The sequence below is a fragment of the Sinocyclocheilus rhinocerous genome, unplaced genomic scaffold (genome assembly GCF_001515625.1).
Source record: "Sinocyclocheilus rhinocerous isolate Xijiao unplaced genomic scaffold, SAMN03320098_v1.1 scaffold1253, whole genome shotgun sequence".
NCBI classification, from domain to species: Eukaryota; Metazoa; Chordata; class Actinopteri; order Cypriniformes; family Cyprinidae; genus Sinocyclocheilus; species Sinocyclocheilus rhinocerous.
The window spans coordinates 162,684-182,953 of NW_015642062.1; the positions used below are offsets into that span (position 1 = coordinate 162,684).

Below are 20,270 nucleotides of genomic sequence, written 5' to 3' on the forward strand. Positions count from 1 at the left end.
AACTGCCTCTGGCGTTGAGTGTAGCTAGGTCTCCCTCCTCTTCAGGGAGTTGTTTTGCTGAGACCTCCACTCTTAAGAGCACCCCTACCATGGTTGAGCATTGTTAGGCTTCCTCTTGTTTTAGAGGGTCATCCTGCTGAAGCCTCCGCTCTCCAGAGCACTATTAGTATGTAGGCTCTTTTGTGAGCCTTGCTAACTGTCTCTAGCACTGAGTGTAGTCAGGTCCCCTCTCATTCTAGAGAGTCGTCATGCTGAGACCTCCACTCTTAAGAATTTTCGCTACTAGGGCTGAGTGTTGTTAGGCTTCCTCTCATTTAAGAGAGTCATCCTGCTTAAGCCTCCGCTCTTCAGAGCTCCGTCTTGGCAGTAATATGAGTTTGTAGGCTTCTTCTTTTTTAGCCTCACTAACTGCCTCTGGCGTTGAGTGTAGCTAGGTCTCCTCTCGCTTTAGGGAGTTGTTATGCTGAGACCTCCACTCTTAAGAGCTCCCCTACCAGTGTTGAGCGTTGTTAGGCTTCCTCTCATTTAAGAGGGTCATTCTGCTGAAGCCTCCGCTCTCCAGAGCTCCGCTTAGGCAGTAATATGAGTCGTAGGCTCTTTCTGTTGAGCCTCACTAACTGCCTCTGGCGTTGAGTGTAGCTAGGTCTCCTCTCGGTTTAGAGAGTCGTTATGCTGAGACCTCCACTCTTAGAGTTCCTTACTTTGGTAGGTGAGCTAGTCTATGGCGAGCTTTGAGCCTGCCTGTAGAGGTTTGTAGCTCGGGTTCTGGCCAAAGCGATTTCGCTGGGGCAGGGATGATGTTCCTTGAGTCCTTGACTTAGGGAATCCAGTTATTTGGGCACTCATCCCTCAGCATGGCAGCGTGGGTATTTCGTTCACCTAGCGCCCTCTAGAGCAGTGGTTCTCTTTTTACAGCGGCGTACCTCCTGGGGCATTTAACAATCTTCTGCGTACCCCCTCTCTTCCACTTAGACCGCAGTCACACCTTTTCTATTAAAGGACAATATTTGCCCCCTTAAATTGATTTGCAGTTGCATTTTTACCTTTATAGAGGCAAATATTTTCTATCCTTATTAATTGTATGTCATGTTTTATGTCATATTCTTAACATTCCATTAAGTGTATTATTAATATAATAAATAAAGCAATAAATGATGGCACATCGAAGTGATACTTGTAGATTTAAAATGCTCTTTATGCTATTAAGTGAAGATCTACTTTAAAGATACATTGAATAGCAGCGCGATTTGTTGAAGCATATTCAGCGGGCATCCTATCACATGCACGCTGCTTGTGTGGATGCAGTTTTGACCACAAAAGATGAGGTAAGATTGGATATTTGACCATTCCTGTTTTTACATTAGAAGTGGCATTTTATACACGTTCGGTTTTAATGTTACTTTAAGTTGGGGTAGAATTAAATGAATGGCAAAACTCTGAATTTTTTTCATGTACCCCCCTCCGTCACCTCACGTACCCCCAGGGGTACGCGTACCTCAGTTTGAGAACCACTGCTCTAGAGGACGCAGCGTGGAGGTCCCTTTCGAAAGGGAACGTCTCAGGTTACGCATGTAACCATGGTTCAGAATTGGGAACGAGACGCTGCGTCCCTGTGCCATGCTTCGGCATCATGCCTGTGTCTCCTCAGACAAAAAAAGAGGATGACATATTCCACAGGTGCTCTTTTATACCCGCGGTCGCTCATTTGCTTACGTCATAGGCTTCCGCCTGCCAATGTCAAGTTCATTGTCGTTTTTTCATTCATGCTTCAGACACCGGACACGCTGATGGCATTCCCCTAGCGCCCTCTAGAGGACGCAGCGTCTCGTTCCCTATTCTCAGGGAACCATGGTTACATGCATAACCTGAGACGTTTTCTTAAATTATGTTTAATTATGCAAATGAGGCATTTCTAATTAAAAAGGCATGAATTTGCATATATTCCTAGCACATAAATTTTAACACCGGATAAAGTTTGATGTTGATGTCATATTAGAGTTAAAGGTTTTTCAGAATCAGAATCAGAAGAGCTTTATTACCAAGTATGTTCTGGTATTAGATATTAGTTCCAGAGGGGATTTTGGATTTCTCTTTTTATCACTCAAACAAAACAAAACACATTTTCCCCATGTCTTTAGGAGTATGATGTTACATAAATAAGTGTGAATGAAATATGAACAAAGCTTCAGAATATAGATAGGAATAAAACTACATTTGGTTTATGTAAGAGAAAAAACTTAAAATCACCAGACTCAAATAGATACAGAGTTATAAAATACTTACATTTTATAACACTTAAATGTGTATTTTAGATGTTTTCTTTCCACTATGCTGAAAGAAGTTATGGAAGCAAAATATCAGTCTATAATTCAGAAAATACTGTCAACAGCCAGAAAATCTAAATTTTCACCATATTTTTAAGAATGAAATGTATAAAATCAGGCAAATAATGTATGAACAAAGCCTTCTGTAAAAGCCTTCTGAATATAGATGGGAATAAAACTGTAAAGTTTGCTGTATATAAAGTGCTGCTGTAGTGGAGAAAGAAACTCACAACCTTTAAAGATATGTATTGTAATTGAAATCTACAGGCACAAATAGATAAAGTGTAATGAAATAAACGCTTAAACATGTATTTTGGCTGTTTTCTTTGTATTAGTCATGTTATGAAAATCCAAATAACCTAAAATCTCAAAATTGTTTATTGCATGAAAAGAGCAGTGGGTTTGCCTGTGGTGTCTTGCTTTAATTATGGAGCAAAAGCAGTGGTGTAGTTCAGTGCTGTAGCAGCAGAGGGCAGCGTTCACTGTACTTTTGCATTATGAGCAGCTGAGATGGCTGTTTAAAATCATATAATACTGTATGAGAGCAGATCAGTGTTTTCTGCCATGTAAAAATGCCGTTTCATTGTGCTGAACACTTGCTGCTGATGAAGTGTTAAGAGATCAGTTGTGAGATGTTCAATTGCAGGTCATGGAGCCGTTGGGTTTTAAATAAAGGTGCATTGATTGGAAATGTGATCTGTGTTTGTGTCTGTGTCTGTGAACTGACACATTTCATACCTGAATGCCCGAGCGGACGGTGTGTATTGATCCAGTCCACAGGAGGCCAAACTAATGAATCGACATAGAGAACAAAGAGACTGAGTTCAGAATAACATACTACTTATACTGTTTCTGCAGTGTTTACTGTGTGCAGTTTGTGCATTTCATCTATTAAAATAACCAGATGCTGAGTTATTATAGTTAAGTAAAACTAAAGCCATAAAAGAAAATTTTTTGTTACTTGAAATAAAATAAACTTTAACTGAAATGAAATAATATATAAAAAATACTTTAGTAGCGTATTAGAATGATTTCTGATGGATCATGTGACACTGAAGACTGGAGAAATGATGCTGAAAATACAGCTTTGATCGCAGAAATAAATGACAGTTTAACAGATATTCACATAGAAAACAGCATTTTAAATAGAAAAAAATATTTCACAATTTTACAGTATTTTTGATCACATAAACGCACGCAGCCTTGATGAACAGAAGATACTTCTTTCAAAAAAAATTTTTTTTTAAATCTTACCGACCACAAACTTTGTGATGCACTGATGCAACTCCCATGATCTGTACTGTTTCACATACTGTTTATACAGTCAGCGGTGGCCAAAATGATTAGAACACTAGTATTTTCAGCAGCTATAAAATGGTTTTAAGTCAATTATTTCTATATTTTACTGTAGTATGTCAGTAGGAAATATCAGTTTACATTTCCAAACATTCATTTAGCCATTAATTGTAATAATGCAGTGAGATTTTTGTTTGCTCCACACAGAGATCTGATCTGATCATCATCAGTCTGTCTGGAATGACATGAAGAAACAGAACAAACTGAGACAGACTCAATACTCAAAGATATAATTTTTTTTAGCAAAAGATAGAAATCTTTGTAGCAAAAGATAGAAATAACTGACTTAAAACCATTTTTAGCTGGTGCAAATACTAATGTTCTAATAATTTTGTCCACCACTGTAAATCTAGCATTCGGTATATAATGAATTTCACACATGTTTTGTGCTGAATCTCACTGCAGCATCATGAGTTTGAGTTCTTCATCTGTCGTATGTTTCACCTGCAGATCGATTCACTGTCTACAGTCCCAAGAAACTCAGACAAGCCTGGAATAAGTAAGTGACCCCAACTTTTTTATTTTGTACAGTTTTTTTATAACAGTTTTTTGTGAATGGCAACATGTGTTTTGGATGCTGTAATGTACTATTTCTTGTAGGATTTTCACTGTTTGTTTTTAAAAATCAACTGAGATCTTCTCTATATCTCAGTCATTTCTCCTAGACAGCAATGGCAGCCCAGACTTTTGCTTAAATCATCTACTTCTCAGTTGTTTGTCCTGGAAAGAAGAGATCTTGACAATGTCTCAAACTGTGCAAGTCAAATCAAAATCAATGCAATGCAACCGAAAGTCAGAGATCTCAAAATGAACTCCAATATTTCTCATCACATTCATTTTTCTTCACTGTAAAACTATTGACCCGTTTGAGCATTTATCTTTTATTTAATTTCTTTATACAATTTTAGGAGAGATAGGTTGATAGTCAAATTAAGTATATATGAGCTATAAAAAAAGCAATATCTGAGCATTAACATTTTGTTGTTTTGCTGTTCACATAAATAGTAATTCTGTGTGACATGAATTTTTAAAAGTGGATATATGGTCTTAATATTTATAATATTAATAGAATTATGGAAAAGTTCTTTAATAGTTTTAGATGAAGTGAAGTATGTCTCACTGTCTGTATTTTTAGGTTGTCTGATTGTGTGTGTGTGTGTGTACCTGTTTTTCTATTCTGGTGGGGACTTAAACCTGAATACACACAGACTCAGTGTCCCTCTTTGTCTTTGCGGTTTAGAGGACGTTTGTGGGTGAAAACTTGCTTTGCATTTTCCACTCCAAAAAAGTCAACAAACATTTTTCCAGCCACACGTCAGCGGGAGTGAAGCTGACAGAGAGCCTAAGCTGTGTGTGTGTGATGCTCTTGGCACTGTACTCATGTGTGTTTATATCTGTGTGTGTTGGCAGGCTGGGTTATGTAGATCATGCTGAAGAACTGGCTTCCAGATTTCTCCAGTGCTTCCCAAAGAACCGTCTCTCGGCCCAGGCGGCGCTTCATCACGAGTACTTCAGCCATCTGCCCCCGAGACTCTGGGAGCTGCCTGACAGTCAGTGAACACACATCACACCTCTGCTGTGTTCACAATCACATACTGCCACACTGACCATACGGCATAATGACATATTACCATATTTTCATATCATGTATGATGCTGTTTTTGCAGTATGCATGCATGGAATGCCATACATGTATCCCATGATGCAATGCAGTACACTTGACCTTCCATTTCCAGTATGATTAATAAACTGGAAGTAATATCAACCAATATCCTTTGTGATTCGTTATTTATTAAAAAACCCAAAAAATATGATACCACAATATTTGAACAAAAATTCAAAATTATTTGACATCTGTCTGCCTTCTATTTATATACAGTACATAATTTAATTTTTTCATTTGTTTCAATACATTTGAAAAATTATGCTTTATTTATTTAGTTATTTATTTATTATTCATTCATTTTGTTCTTAAATTATTTTGCTTTAAGACTTACATCTTTATTTTTCATTTTAATTATTTTATATTATGTACTTACCAAACGTTTACTTATTTATTTATTTATTTATTTATTTATGTTCATTTTATGTTCTCTATTTTACAATAATACTTTTGTCTTTATTTCTCCTATCTACTGTTATGCCTGTTTTCACCATTAAATATCAATTTCATATTATTTTCACTCCATTTTAATATCAAATTTATTTATTTATTTGTTTAGTTAGTTATTCCTTCATGTTATGCACTTTATTTTAATTTAAGACTTTTGCCTTTATTTCTTCTATTCATTATTATGCATGCTTAAAGCATTAAATAATCAATTTCGTATTATTTTCACTCCATACAAAAAATTGGCATTTATTTATTTATTTTACGTTTATTTCTTATTATGACTGTTTAAAGCCCATTAAATATCCATTGTGTGTGAAATGTGGTATTAATTTGAAGTTTCTCTTGCATGTTGCACACTTTCACATACAGGCCTTTTTAAAATGCAATGTACAGTGTGTGCTGCACAGTATGCCGTTTCATTATTATATCTGTTTAAAGCACTTTAAATAAGCATTGTGTACGTGATGTGTTTTTAAATGAATTTTTACATGTTATTCTGTTTAAATCAGTAGTCAGTGTACAGTGTGTACTGTGCAGTATGCAGTAGACAGATTGTTAGTATTCCATTCTGAACACAGTTTCAGTGTCCTTCCTTCACTGTCAGCGTCTCTTGCCCTCCTTCACCAGTGTTTTACTCTCTCTGTCTCAGTGTTTCACATGCCGTCTCACAGACGTGTGTCTGGAGCTGAATACCAAACACTGCTCAATTTGAGCTCATTGTGTTGATGCTGATGCTCAGATGCTAATTCACACAGATTCATGTGTCATGCTTCACTTTCTCTGGAGACCAGCACACTGACACGCTTTCCTGATTTACCAAACCCAAATACTCTGGAATTGGTTACTGTCAGCAGTGAGGAACTCTTGATTCTGATTGGTCGATGCAGAGTTTTCAAACTGTTACAAAGTTTCAAATGAGCAGCATTTCAAAGAGTCCTGCAGAGAGAAAAGAACAGAAACAGACAAACAAACTGGTCAAACAAATCTGATGAAAAAGAGTAAAAAAATCTGTGTTTGTGATGATATTAAGCATAATGAAAAACTGAAGATAAATACTGAAGGTGTGAAGACACATGACATAAATTTACTGCATGCTACACAGTATTTAGTGCATACTAATGATTAAAAACAGTACGTAGTCAACATTTGAGCAGATGTTTGCTACATAGTCAGCATGTGACCATGCAAATTGCATATTTAATTCTTTTCTCAATTCTAAATTTTAATTTGATTTTTATGTAAAATTATTTTTTGGCCGTCCAATCAAATAATGATTCAAAAATCAAAGAAACTTCTGTTTTCAGATATTTTTGTGAATGCATGTGCATACTGGAGATTTACTGTAGAAACACTGTAAACCTTCTGTGTTTTGTCATTCTTTGATGCCTTTACTATCAAATTTTGCAATTATGACTTTTTTCCTAAGAAATCAAAATTTATGTTCCACAATTTTTTTCCCTTGGAATTGTGCATTTATTTCTTACACATTTTTTCTCTGAATTCTGAGTTTATATTGTGCAATTATGAATTTTTTTTCTCGTAATTCTGAGCTTATATCTCGCAATTATGATTTTTTTTTTCACAATTATTTCTACAATTATTTCTTAAGTTTTCCTAAGGACTCAGTTTTCCCAAAGATTTTTTTCCTAAGAAATCTAAATTTAAATTTCGCAAATTGTCTGGAGTTTAGATCTTGCAATTTTGACTTTTTCTCTCGCAATTCTAATTTTTTTTCTCTATATTCTGGGTTTACTTCTCGCAATTTGTTTCCGGAATTTAAAAAAAATAAATTAATTAAAAAAGGGTAATTGTGACTATTTATATCACAGTTCTGACTTTTTTTTCGCACATATTACGATTTTATGCATTGAAACTTTTTTTCTCTAATTTCTGACTTTGTCTTATAGTTCTTTTCCCGCACAGAAGCAACTAATCTAACTATTCAGGCTTTTTTGTGCAATTGCATGTTTCTATCTTACTTTTTTAGACTTTTTAAGAGTTAATATCTCACAATTCTGACTGTTTTTGAGTTGAAAAAATTTGAATTGTGAGTAGGGATGGGTACCGAGAACCGGTATTTTTTTGGACCGATACCGGACTACCGATAAGCTTCAGGACAAACGATACTGTAATCGATACTTGCGTTGTTTTATCTCCTTATACTTCAATGTTAATGGCGAATTAGAAGCTGCTGCTTGTCATTTTCCTTCACTGAATGATGTGTCCGATGTTTGCTCGACATGCGTGTGATATCCACGGTGTGTGTTTGCGTGCAATCAGTGGCGGCAAGAATGAAACGTTCAGAAGTGTGGGCTCACGATACAAAACTAAGCGACACCAGTGTCAGATTCAATATGTGCAGTAGTGTAATAGTGAACAAAGGAGGCAACACTAGTAATATAATGAAACATTTACTAACAAAACACAACATCTACCTCTAGCAATGCGCTGTATTATGTCTCGCGGCTCCAGCTCCAACTGCAACTCGCGAGACACATTCACACCAAATGTTGATTCAGAGGAAGAGTTACACTCACTGCACTTATTCGCAATCACAAAAGTACATTATTTGCATGTGCTTTAAAGCCTTGCTGGTTAGACATTTCATTCGCGTGCTGTTCTAACATGTGCTTATTCAGAGCGCGTACACCCGAAGTATGCATACACTAAAAGGCCGGTCAAACAGCACCTGATTACTTAGTTATCGTAGTTATCTTAGTCTGATTGCACTAATACTGTCAAAAACACACAAGGTTTACATATAAACACAGTTAGTTATGTCTAAAGTGAAAGTAAACAGTTGAGAGAGAAACGGATGCGTGCAGCTCTTAAAGCGACAGTACTAAACATGCTGCCGCTTGTCATTAAAGGAATAGTTCACCCAAAAATTAAAAAATGTTGTCATTATTTACTCACTGTAATGTTAATGTTAATACAAACCTGTATTAATTTCTTTCTTGTGCTGAACACAAAAGAAGATATTTTGAAGAATGTGGGAAACCAAACAGTTTTTGGTCCACACTGACTTTGATAGTAGGAAAAAAACTTTGGTTTTTCCCACGTTCTTCAAAATAACTTTTATGTTCAACAGAAGAAAGAAACTAATTCAGGTTTAAAACTACTTGAGAGTGAGTAAATGATGACACAATTTTCATTTTTGGGTGAACTATCCCTTTAATGTTAATAAAATAAAACACAAAGAGAAAAATAACTCCATTCTCTTGACTGAAGAACTTTAAAACAGTTGCTAAAGTAATAATAACTTGAAATTTTCAATAACTTTTCACATATCTTTTTGCACCAAATAGTATCGATAAGTACCGGTATCGATAAGCAGTATCGGTATCAGTATCGATAAAATGTAAACGATACCCATCCCTAATTGTGAGATAGAAAGTTACAATGACCTTTTTATTGTTTCATTCTGTGGTGGAAACAAGCTCTCACAGAAACATGATGATTCAGGTCATTCAGGCTGGTTTTGGTTTTCAGAGCAGCTCAAGGCCTTCTGTCGTGTCTAATATGACACATATCTATAATCCAGACGTCAGACCCCCATAGAGGACGCTGACGGCCGCTGATCTGCTGTAAGGCCTCCATTAGCAGGCAACACAGCTGTAGCGCAGACACGTTTCGCTCTGCACATCAGAAAACAGGCGTCTGCGTTAGACAAGCGTCAGGCGAGTTGTTTGAATGCGAGAATGAGGTTTTTAATTTGCCAGATTAGGAGCGGCAGCTGAATTAATCCTGTTATCAGCTCACAGGCAGGCTGTGTGGGAGGGAGGAGGGGGCGGGGCTCCGGCGAGGAGGCGGAGCTCTGACACACACACACACAGCGCAGAGCCGCTTTTGAAGCAGAAGAATGAAGGAAAATTAATTCTGTTGTTTCATACACGCTTGCAGTTCTATCACAAAAGAGAGCGGCTGCTGCTGGGGAGGACGCACCGTAATTAACATTTCAGCTCAGGCTTTGATTGATACGGCAAATGCAGCAGGATTTATGGCATTTATTAAATGAAATTTAATGCAAGTGCTGATGCGTTTATTTATTATGGTTTTATGTCTTTATTAGAGCTGTTTGTTAAGTCAAGCGTCATTTTTACTGTTGGTCATATTTCTTGGTAAGAAACCACTTAGCAAACATATAGAAAAGCTCATTTACTCTGTAATTAATTAATATTAGTTAATATATTTTCCTTCTACATACTCAACATCTCTCTATATATTTATTGTATGTATTATTTTCTATTATGTTTATATTCAGTATATTTATTTTCTATTATATAATATAGAAATATATATATATATATATATACATACACACACACAGTATGAGTACAATGTGTCGTGTGTGTTTATATTTATATAAAGTGTATTAATTAATATATTTATCTCTATTATTTTTTATATTTTTTTATATATTATTTATATTTGTATATTGTGCACACACACACATATATAATTTATTTTTATATTTTTCTTAAAAATACTCTACATCCCTTTATATATTTACTAAAAAAATGTTTTTTTAATAATAAAAAACATTTACTAAACCCCATATGAATTTTTAATAATAACGTGAACTTGAAATTTGATTCTGTAGACAACATATATCAAGTACTAATCTAATGTATTATTTGAAATCCATACAGAAAAAAAGGGGGGGGGAGACAATTATTGTTCATTATTATAGAGTTTTGTTTTGAAAATATTATAAAAGTGCATCATATATTTCTGGAATTCTGAATTGTGTAGTTATGGATGTATTCATTTTCAACTGTATTTTTCTTTTTTGGAGTACATGTACACGTATGTTTTGAAAGAAGTCTCTTTATGGCTGCATTTATTTGATTAAAAATACAGTAAATACTCTAAAAATGTGGAAATATTATTATAATTTAAAACAGCTGTTTTCTATGTGAATATCTGTTAAAATTGCTGTGATCAAAGCTGAATTTTCAGCATATATTTTTTTATATATTTATAAAAAAAATGTTTTTTAATAATAAAAAAAAAATACTAAACCCAATATTAATTTTTAATAATAACGTGAACTTGAAATTTGCTTCTATAGACAACATATATCAAGTACTAATCTAATGTATAATTTGAAATCCATACAGAAAAAAATAGGGAAAAAACATACATTGTTCATTATTATTAGAGTTTATCATAATTTAACCCTTTAACTGTCACTCACATTTTTGAACATAGACGTGAAAGTGCACTATCCAAACTTAAATTTTTATAATTCATGAACGAAAACATTTTGTAACATGATATTGATGTTTGATTTTAAAATGGGTTTCAAAGGATGAATTTTGAGATTTAAAGTTTTCAATTGATATATAATTTCTGATGATTTCTAAAGTGTGATAGAGAAAAAGGCAACAAAGAAGACTTTTTTTGACAAAGGTCAGAACTCCTGTTATGATGTAGATTTTTGAGGTGCACTCTTGTCATAAATTAATCTATTACCTTTCCTACATAATTTTTTTACAAAAACATTGGTAAAATATCTATTTAGGAGTCTTAGACCTTTCCAACGATATATAGTTTGTCATGATTAGATTAGGATTTAATTGTAATATAGTGAAGTAAACACGGGTGACAGTTAAAGGGTAAAAAGAACATCCAACTAAAACGTTACAGAAAAAAGTACCATGAACGAAGTATTTGTGCTTAGGTTTTCAGAACATTATTCTTAGAACATATTTTTCTTAGAAGCCATATAATCAGATGACCTGGCAAATATTTAAAGTCTGAGGCAATTAGACCTACAGTCAGACAGGTAAATCTGTCTGTAGTGCAGTTAATAGATCTCGCTACTGTCTACATGGTACTGAATGATTACCATATTAAGATTCAACAAAGTTCTTACATCAGTAGCCTACTTTAAGGAACACTACGCTTTATGCTTGCACCAATGAACAACTATTTGACAACTTCTTCGACACTGACTTCTTCTCAATTCAGTTAACAGCCTTACATAAATGTTCTGTGACATCTAATGCCATTGCTGCTGGTTTATGTAATGTTGCTTCTGGTCACAGAATCCCGGAGCCACGTCCTCTTCCTCCAAAAACGCTGTTTCACAATAATATTGGGCAAGTTTGCCTTCAGCATTAGTTGCAACACGTTACTAACCCGACCGGAACACGTGTGTGTGTGTGTGTGTTCATACACAAAATCGTTCAGAAGAACTGCCAGCCCTGTTGAAAAAAACAGCATATGCTGGTTAGGTATGTTTTGATGCTGGTTTATGCGCAATCAGTGGCGGCAAGAATGAAACGTTCAGAAGTGTGGGCTCACGATACAAAACTAAGCGACACCAGTGTCAGATTCAATATGTGCAGTAGTGTAATAGTGAACAAAGGAGGCAACACTAGTAATATAATGAAACATTTACTAACAAAACACAACATCTACCTCTAGCAATGCGCTGTATTATGTCTCGCGGCTCCAGCTCCAACTGCAACTCGCGAGACACATTCACACCAAATGTTGATTCAGAGGAAGAGTTACACTCACTGCACTTATTCGCAATCACAAAAGTACATTATTTGCATGTGCTTTAAAGCCTTGCTGGTTAGACATTTCATTCGCGTGCTGTTCTAACATGTGCTTATTCAGAGCGCGTACACCCGAAGTATGCATACACTAAAAGGCCGGTCAAACAGCACCTGATTACTTAGTTATCTTAGTTATCGTATGATTGCGCTAATACTGTCAAAAACACACAAGATTTACATATAAACACAGTTAATTATGTCTAAAGTGAAAGTAAACAGTTGAGAGAGAAACGGATGCGTGCAGCTCTTAAAGCGACAGTACTAAACATGCTGCCGCTTGTCATTAAAGGAATAGTTCACCCAAAAATTAAAAAATGTTGTCATTATTTACTCACTGTAATGTTAATGTTAATACAAACCTGTATTAATTTCTTTCTTGTGCTGAACACAAAAGAAGATATTTTGAAGAATGTGGGAAACCAAACAGTTTTTGGTCCACACTGACTTTGATAGTAGGAAAAAAACTTTGGTTTTTCCCACGTTCTTCAAAATAACTTTTATGTTCAACAGAAGAAAGAAACTAATTCAGGTTTAAAACTACTTGAGAGTGAGTAAATGATGACACAATTTTCATTTTTGGGTGAACTATCCCTTTAATGTTAATAAAATAAAACACAAAGAGAAAAATAACTCCATTCTCTTGACTGAAGAACTTTAAAACAGTTGCTAAAGTAATAATAACTTGAAATTTTCAATAACTTTTCACATATCTTTTTGCACCAAATAGTATCGATAAGTACCGGTATCGATAAGCAGTATCGGTATCAGTATCGATAAAATGTAAACGATACCCATCCCTAATTGTGAGATAGAAAGTTACAATGACCTTTTTATTGTTTCATTCTGTGGTGGAAACAAGCTCTCACAGAAACATGATGATTCAGGTCATTCAGGCTGGTTTTGGTTTTCAGAGCAGCTCAAGGCCTTCTGTCGTGTCTAATATGACACATATCTATAATCCAGACGTCAGACCCCCATAGAGGACGCTGACGGCCGCTGATCTGCTGTAAGGCCTCCATTAGCAGGCAACACAGCTGTAGCGCAGACACGTTTCGCTCTGCACATCAGAAAACAGGCGTCTGCGTTAGACAAGCGTCAGGCGAGTTGTTTGAATGCGAGAATGAGGTTTTTAATTTGCCAGATTAGGAGCGGCAGCTGAATTAATCCTGTTATCAGCTCACAGGCAGGCTGTGTGGGAGGGAGGAGGGGGCGGGGCTCCGGCGAGGAGGCGGAGCTCTGACACACACACACACAGCGCAGAGCCGCTTTTGAAGCAGAAGAATGAAGGGAAATTAATTCTGTTGTTTCATATACGCTTGCAGTTCTATCACAAAAGAGAGCGGCTGCTGCTGGGGAGGACGCACCGTAATTAACATTTCAGCTCAGGCTTTGATTGATACGGCAAATGCAGCAGGATTTATGGCATTTATTAAATGAAATTTAATGCAAGTGCTGATGCGTTTATTTATTATGGTTTTATGTCTTTATTAGAGCTGTTTGTTAAGTCAAGCGTCATTTTTACTGTTGGTCATATTTCTTGGTAAGAAACCACTTAGCAAACATATAGAAAAGCTCATTTACTCTGTAATTAATTAATATTAGTTAATATATTTTCCTTCTACATACTCAACATCTCTCTATATATTTATTGTATGTATTATTTTCTATTATGTTTATATTCAGTATATTTATTTTCTATTATATAATATAGAAATATATATATATATATATATATACATACACACACACAGTATGAGTACAATGTGTCGTGTGTGTTTATATTTATATAAAGTGTATTAATTAATATATTTATCTCTATTATTTTTTATATTTTTTTATATATTATTTATATTTGTATATTGTGCACACACACACATATATAATTTATTTTTATATTTTTCTTAAAAATACTCTACATCCCTTTATATATTTACTAAAAAAATGTTTTTTTAATAATAAAAAACATTTACTAAACCCCATATGAATTTTTAATAATAACGTGAACTTGAAATTTGATTCTGTAGACAACATATATCAAGTACTAATCTAATGTATTATTTGAAATCCATACAGAAAAAAAGGGGGGGGGAGACAATTATTGTTCATTATTATAGAGTTTTGTTTTGAAAATATTATAAAAGTGCATCATATATTTCTGGAATTCTGAATTGCGTAGTTATGGATGTATTAATTTTCAACTGTATTTTTCTTTTTTGGAGTACATGTACACGTATGTTTTGAAAGAAGTCTCTTTATGGCTGCATTTATTTGATTAAAAATACAGTAAATACTCTAAAAATGTGGAAATATTATTATAATTTAAAACAGCTGTTTTCTATGTGAATATCTGTTAAAATTGCTGTGATCAAAGCTGAATTTTCAGCATATATTTTTTTATATATTTATAAAAAAAATGTTTTTTAATAATAAAAAAAAAATACTAAACCCAATATTAATTTTTAATAATAACGTGAACTTGAAATTTGCTTCTATAGACAACATATATCAAGTACTAATCTAATGTATAATTTGAAATCCATACAGAAAAAAATAGGGAAAAAACATACATTGTTCATTATTATTAGAGTTTATCATAATTTAACCCTTTAACTGTCACTCACATTTTTGAACATAGACGTGAAAGTGCACTATCCAAACTTAAATTTTTATAATTCATGAACGAAAACATTTTGTAACATGATATTGATGTTTGATTTTAAAATGGGTTTCAAAGGATGAATTTTGAGATTTAAAGTTTTCAATTGATATATAATTTCTGATGATTTCTAAAGTGTGATAGAGAAAAAGGCAACAAAGAAGACTTTTTTTGACAAAGGTCAGAACTCCTGTTATGATGTAGATTTTTGAGGTGCACTCTTGTCAAAAATTTATCTATTACTTTTCCTACATAATTTTTTTACAAAAACATTGGTAAAATATCTATTTAGGAGTCTTAGACCTTTCCAACGATATATAGTTTGTCATGATTAGATTAGGATTTAATTGTAATATAGTGAAGTAAACTTAGGCGTCCCACAGAGGGGACCGTTGACAGTTAAAGGGTTAATTGTTTTCTCTCCTTGTCTTTCACATGATGATGATGATGTGATATTTTGCATTGTCTTTTCCCACAGAAGAGTTTTTCATGAAGACTGACAGACTGAATGTGTCCTTGTTTTTCAGTGTCTTCAATCTTCAGCGTTCCCACCGTTAAGCTACAGCCGGAGTCTGGCGACAGCATCCAGGTGTGCAGTAAGAGTCACGGCAAAGCGACGTCAAACAGCAAACACTGACCTGGAGCCAAACAGGTACGACACGTCTGACAGTCTGTGGCACCAGTGTCTGCTTTACAGTCAACATTTCTACAGGTGTTCTTTATTTTGCTTTTTAGTCAATTTAATCAGATTTTTTTGTGTAAAATTACATTTTTGTAGTCCAATCAAAAAATGAATCAAGAACCAATGTTTTGAGAAAGTATTATTATTATTATTATTATTAAAATATTAAATATTTAAGTGAATTTTGAGAACATGTACACATGTATGTTTTGAAAGAAGTCTCTTTATGGCTGCATTTATTTGATTAGAAATATAGTAAATACTCTAAAAATGTGGAAATATTATTATAATTTAAAACAGCTGTTTTCTAAGTGAATATCTGTTAAACTGTAATTTATTTCTGTGATGCGCAGCTGAATTTTCAGCATCATTACTCCAGTCTTCAGTGTCACATGATCTTCAGAAATCATTCTAATATTCTGATTTGCTGCTCGAGAAACATTTCTGATTTTTATCAATATTGAAAACAGTTATGGAATTTATTTTTATCAAATAAATGCATAAATATAGTCTTTTCTTTCAAATCAGCATATTAGAATGATTTCTGAAGATCATGTGACACTGAAGACTGGAGTAATCATGCTGAAAATTCAGCTGCACATCACTGGAATAAATTGCACTTTAAAATATATTCACACTTATTTTAAATGATAATAATATTTCACAATTTTTACTGTATTTTTAATCAAATAAATGCAGTCTTGGTGAGCAGAAGAGACTCATAAATTTTTTTTAATTAGGCTGGCTATTCCAGACTTTTAACCAGCAGTGTAAGTGTGAAAAGTGTTGACTTTCAGTGTATATGTGTTCATTTCCATTGCTATTATTAAATATTGTGTTGGCCCATATCACATATACATTGAGTTAATATTAACAGTCATCCGCTGCATTTTTGGTAATTGATAAAGCAATGCACTAATCTGCAGCATGACTGGATTCACTCCTGCAGCTCAGGTCAGGTTTTCATTGTCCAGAAAGATGTTGTATTTGCATGTAATATGTGGTGTGGACGAACACATCTCCTGCGGCTGGATGAAGCTCATAATGGAGGGAAAGAGGCCGCGGTTCTGCAGGGATTAGCAGCCCAATTACAGGCAGGTGCGGCGGGAGATTTACGTCTGAACCGCAGGGAGCCGCAGACCTCTGAACCCCAAACACACAGAACTCAGTCGTTTCAGAGCTTCACACGAACCAGAGGCCTGCGCTTCACATGCTTTGGTTGCAGCTGATGGTCAAAAGTTTGGAATAATTCTAATTTTTTAATGTTTCTGAAAGAAGTCTCTTCTGCTCACCAAGGCTGCATTTATTTCATCAAAAATACAGTAAAAACAGTGAAAAATTATTACAATTTTAAACAGCTGTTTTCTATGTGAATATCTGTTAAAGTGTAATTTATTTCTGTGATGCGCAGCAGTATTTTCAGCATCATTACTCCAGTCTTCAGTGTCACATGATCTTCAGAAATCATTCTGATAGGTTGATTTTGCTGCTCAGTTATCATTAATTAGTACTGGTGATCAAATATTAATAATGGTTCTTATTATATTCAATGCTTCAAAAAATTGCATGAAAAAAATATTTGTTAGGAGTAAAATTATTTTTAGGACCATTTAAAAATGTTAGGCTTAATTTTCTTTATGCAAAATATAATGTCTTTAATTTGGGGGAAAAGTCACTTTTAAAGATGAATCTCGTTATATTCCATACAAAATATCAAAGCAAGTGGGGTTGAATTTTTTATTATTTATTTATTTTTCAATTATAAAATTTCAATTAAAAAAGTTTAAATGAAAAGATGCTGCTTTGATGAATAGAAAGTTCAAAATAACTTATGTAACTTTTGTGTAAGAAATATGTAACTTTTGTAACATAAATGTCTGTCACTTTTGATCAATTTAATGCTGAATAAAAGTATTATTATAATTTTTAAAAATATTTTTGAAGAGTAGCTTATCACAGTTTCCACAAAAATATTCAGCAGCACAACTGTTTTCAACGTTGATAATAATCAGAAATGTTTCTTGAGCAGCAAATCAGCATATTAGAATGATTTCTGAAGATCATGTGACACTGAAGACTGGAGTAATGATGCTGAAAATACAGCTGCGCATCACAGAAATAAATTACAGTTTAACAGATATTCACATAGAAAACAGCTGTTTTACATTATAATAATATTTTACAATTTTTACTGTATTTTTAATCAAATAAATGCAGCCTTGGTGAGCAGAAGAGACTCCTTTCAAAAAAATTAAAACATCTTAATTATTTAAAACTTCTGACTGGTGGTGTAATGGTGTAAAGCGTTTCACTGGATACATATTAAATATGCATGATATATTTTCTCAGATTGTAATTTACCTTTTAATTGTTCAATACGTTGCCTGTCATTAGGCTGGTTAAAAATCATAGTTTCCACTTAAAACAAGTTCTCTCAGCAGTGATCGGCTCTTTAACACGTTCATGAAGTGCAGCAATGAAAGTGAAGTGTTTTTCTTGTCAGCATGCAGATGTGTGTGTGTGTGTGTGTGATAGAGGCGTCGTGCTGCTCAGAAGGGAAGTCGCCCGCTGCGAGAGCGTGTCCTTCCCTCCACTGCATTCATATTGAAATCACAGGCTTTATGCTCAGCCGCCTCGACCTGACAGGCTCCTGGAGCTCCGAGACGCTCCTCTAATCCACACACGTCTGATTGAGCAGCGATGCACACAGAGACACTCCAGACTCAGTGTTTTCATGCTCATCTCACACACATTAGATGGAAGAGGCTCTAAGAAGTATTTTGACACTAAAAACTGAATTTCATTGTATTACATGCACAATATCAAAGAAACTGGGAATTATTTTGAGTTAATTTTTCCATTTTTGAGTTGGAAAATTTATATATATATATATTTAAAATGAAGACAAATATTTTTAGCATATTTTAGAACCATTTACAATTTTTACACTTTTACTTGATTCTGGGCAAAAATGTAACTCTTAAAAATGTCTAAATGTCATTCTATTACTTGTAAAATATTAAAACAAATTTCAAGCAAAACATTTAATGAAAAATATATTTTTAGCCTATTTTAGGACCATTTAAAAAAAATTGTCCTCATTTTCTTTATGCAAAATATAATGGGTTTAATTTTGGGAAAAAGGTCAGCCTTAAAAAGAATCTTATTATAGTAAATACAAAATATCAAAGCAAGCAGTATTTTTTAATTATTTATTTTTTTTAGTTTTCAAATGTCAAGCAAAACATTTAAAGAAAAGATGTTTGTTTGAAGTAAAAGGATAGATGTAGTTTAAAATGAAGATGAGCCTATTTTAGAAATTTACAATTTCATTTTTTTATGCAAAATATAACTTCTTTATAACTTCTTTGGGAAAAGTATTTTATTTTATTTCAGTTTTCAAATTTCAAACAAAATATGTAATGAAAACGTATGTTTAGAGTAAAAAAGATACATACTTTAAAATAAAATAAAACATATTTAGAACCTATTTTTAGAAGCATTTACAATTTTTAGTCTTCATGCAAAATATAATTTCTTATTTGTTTCCTTAGATTTTGGGGTTCAGTATGATCTGGACGTGTTTTTGAAAGGCTTGACTCGAGGTTCCCAGCACTTTTGTGTGCCGCTGTATGTTTGTGAGAGGAGAAGAGTCCAGCAAGAGCTGCGGTTGTGTATTATTCATCAGAAGTGCTGTTTCTGAAGCCGCTATTGAGCAGAGATGAAGCTTCAGCCGTCACAGACTGAACGACACGCCTCTCTCACACATACAACACAATACCGTCAGAGACGAGGGTCAGCGGATCAAATCGGGGTCAGAAGAGATAGAAAAAGACTGGACCATCTATAGGTCTCTCTTTCTTTGTAGACCGAAAAGCCGTAGTTAATGTTAAAAGTGTGTAGTTTAGTGAACGCTGTTCTGTGTGGAGAGGTAGATGTATTCATAAAGTTGAAGTTTCTGAGAGTTCTGGCAGTCGTGCTGCTGATGCAAGAAGCCACCAATCAGCTGCAATGGCTTTGCATGTCATTAGCATAAATTAAGAACCCAAAGGGGATTGATATGGACTGTGTTGAGTGCAGAGTCTGTTTTGGACAGACTGTCTTTGTTACTGGATGATTGTACATTATTCATGTGGTGTCATCAGTGTTATGACTGTATGTGTGCCGTGTGTGTAAAGTCTTTACGCTGCAGTAGATGTGTTTGTGTGGATGTGAGTGGACACGGCTGATTTACAGCGTTTACATGGAAGAATGCATTCGATTTGTAAAGTATTATGCAAAATGGGTTTATTTACAAATTGAATAATAAAATGTTATATATAGGTATAAATATAAAATGTGTATTATATTGTATATTTTACATATTTGAATTTAATATAATATGAATTTTAAATTATAATATATTATACATTAAAATAAAATAAAAAATATAATATAACATTGAGCAGAGTTTTTTATTTATTTATTATGTTATATTAATTTTAATGGATTATTTAATTTAAATATAATGTATATTATATGTTTAAAATAGAATTTAAAATAATTTTAATATCAGAAAATAGAACAT

The 20,270-nt window shown here is 33.9% G+C and overlaps 1 protein-coding gene across 1 annotated transcript in view; it reads left to right on the forward strand.

Annotated features, from left to right (window-relative positions):
- Nucleotides 1-20,270, forward strand: part of LOC107755620 (cyclin-dependent kinase 14-like) — a 169,345-nt gene that overhangs the window by 116,099 nt on the left and 32,976 nt on the right. The window contains exons 10-12 of the mRNA XM_016572512.1: nucleotides 4,131-4,179; nucleotides 5,091-5,230; nucleotides 15,549-15,673. Coding sequence (XP_016427998.1) covers nucleotides 4,131-4,179; nucleotides 5,091-5,230; nucleotides 15,549-15,658 — 299 coding nt within the window. The 3' untranslated portion in view covers nucleotides 15,659-15,673. The remainder of the gene's footprint in view (nucleotides 1-4,130; nucleotides 4,180-5,090; nucleotides 5,231-15,548; nucleotides 15,674-20,270) is intronic.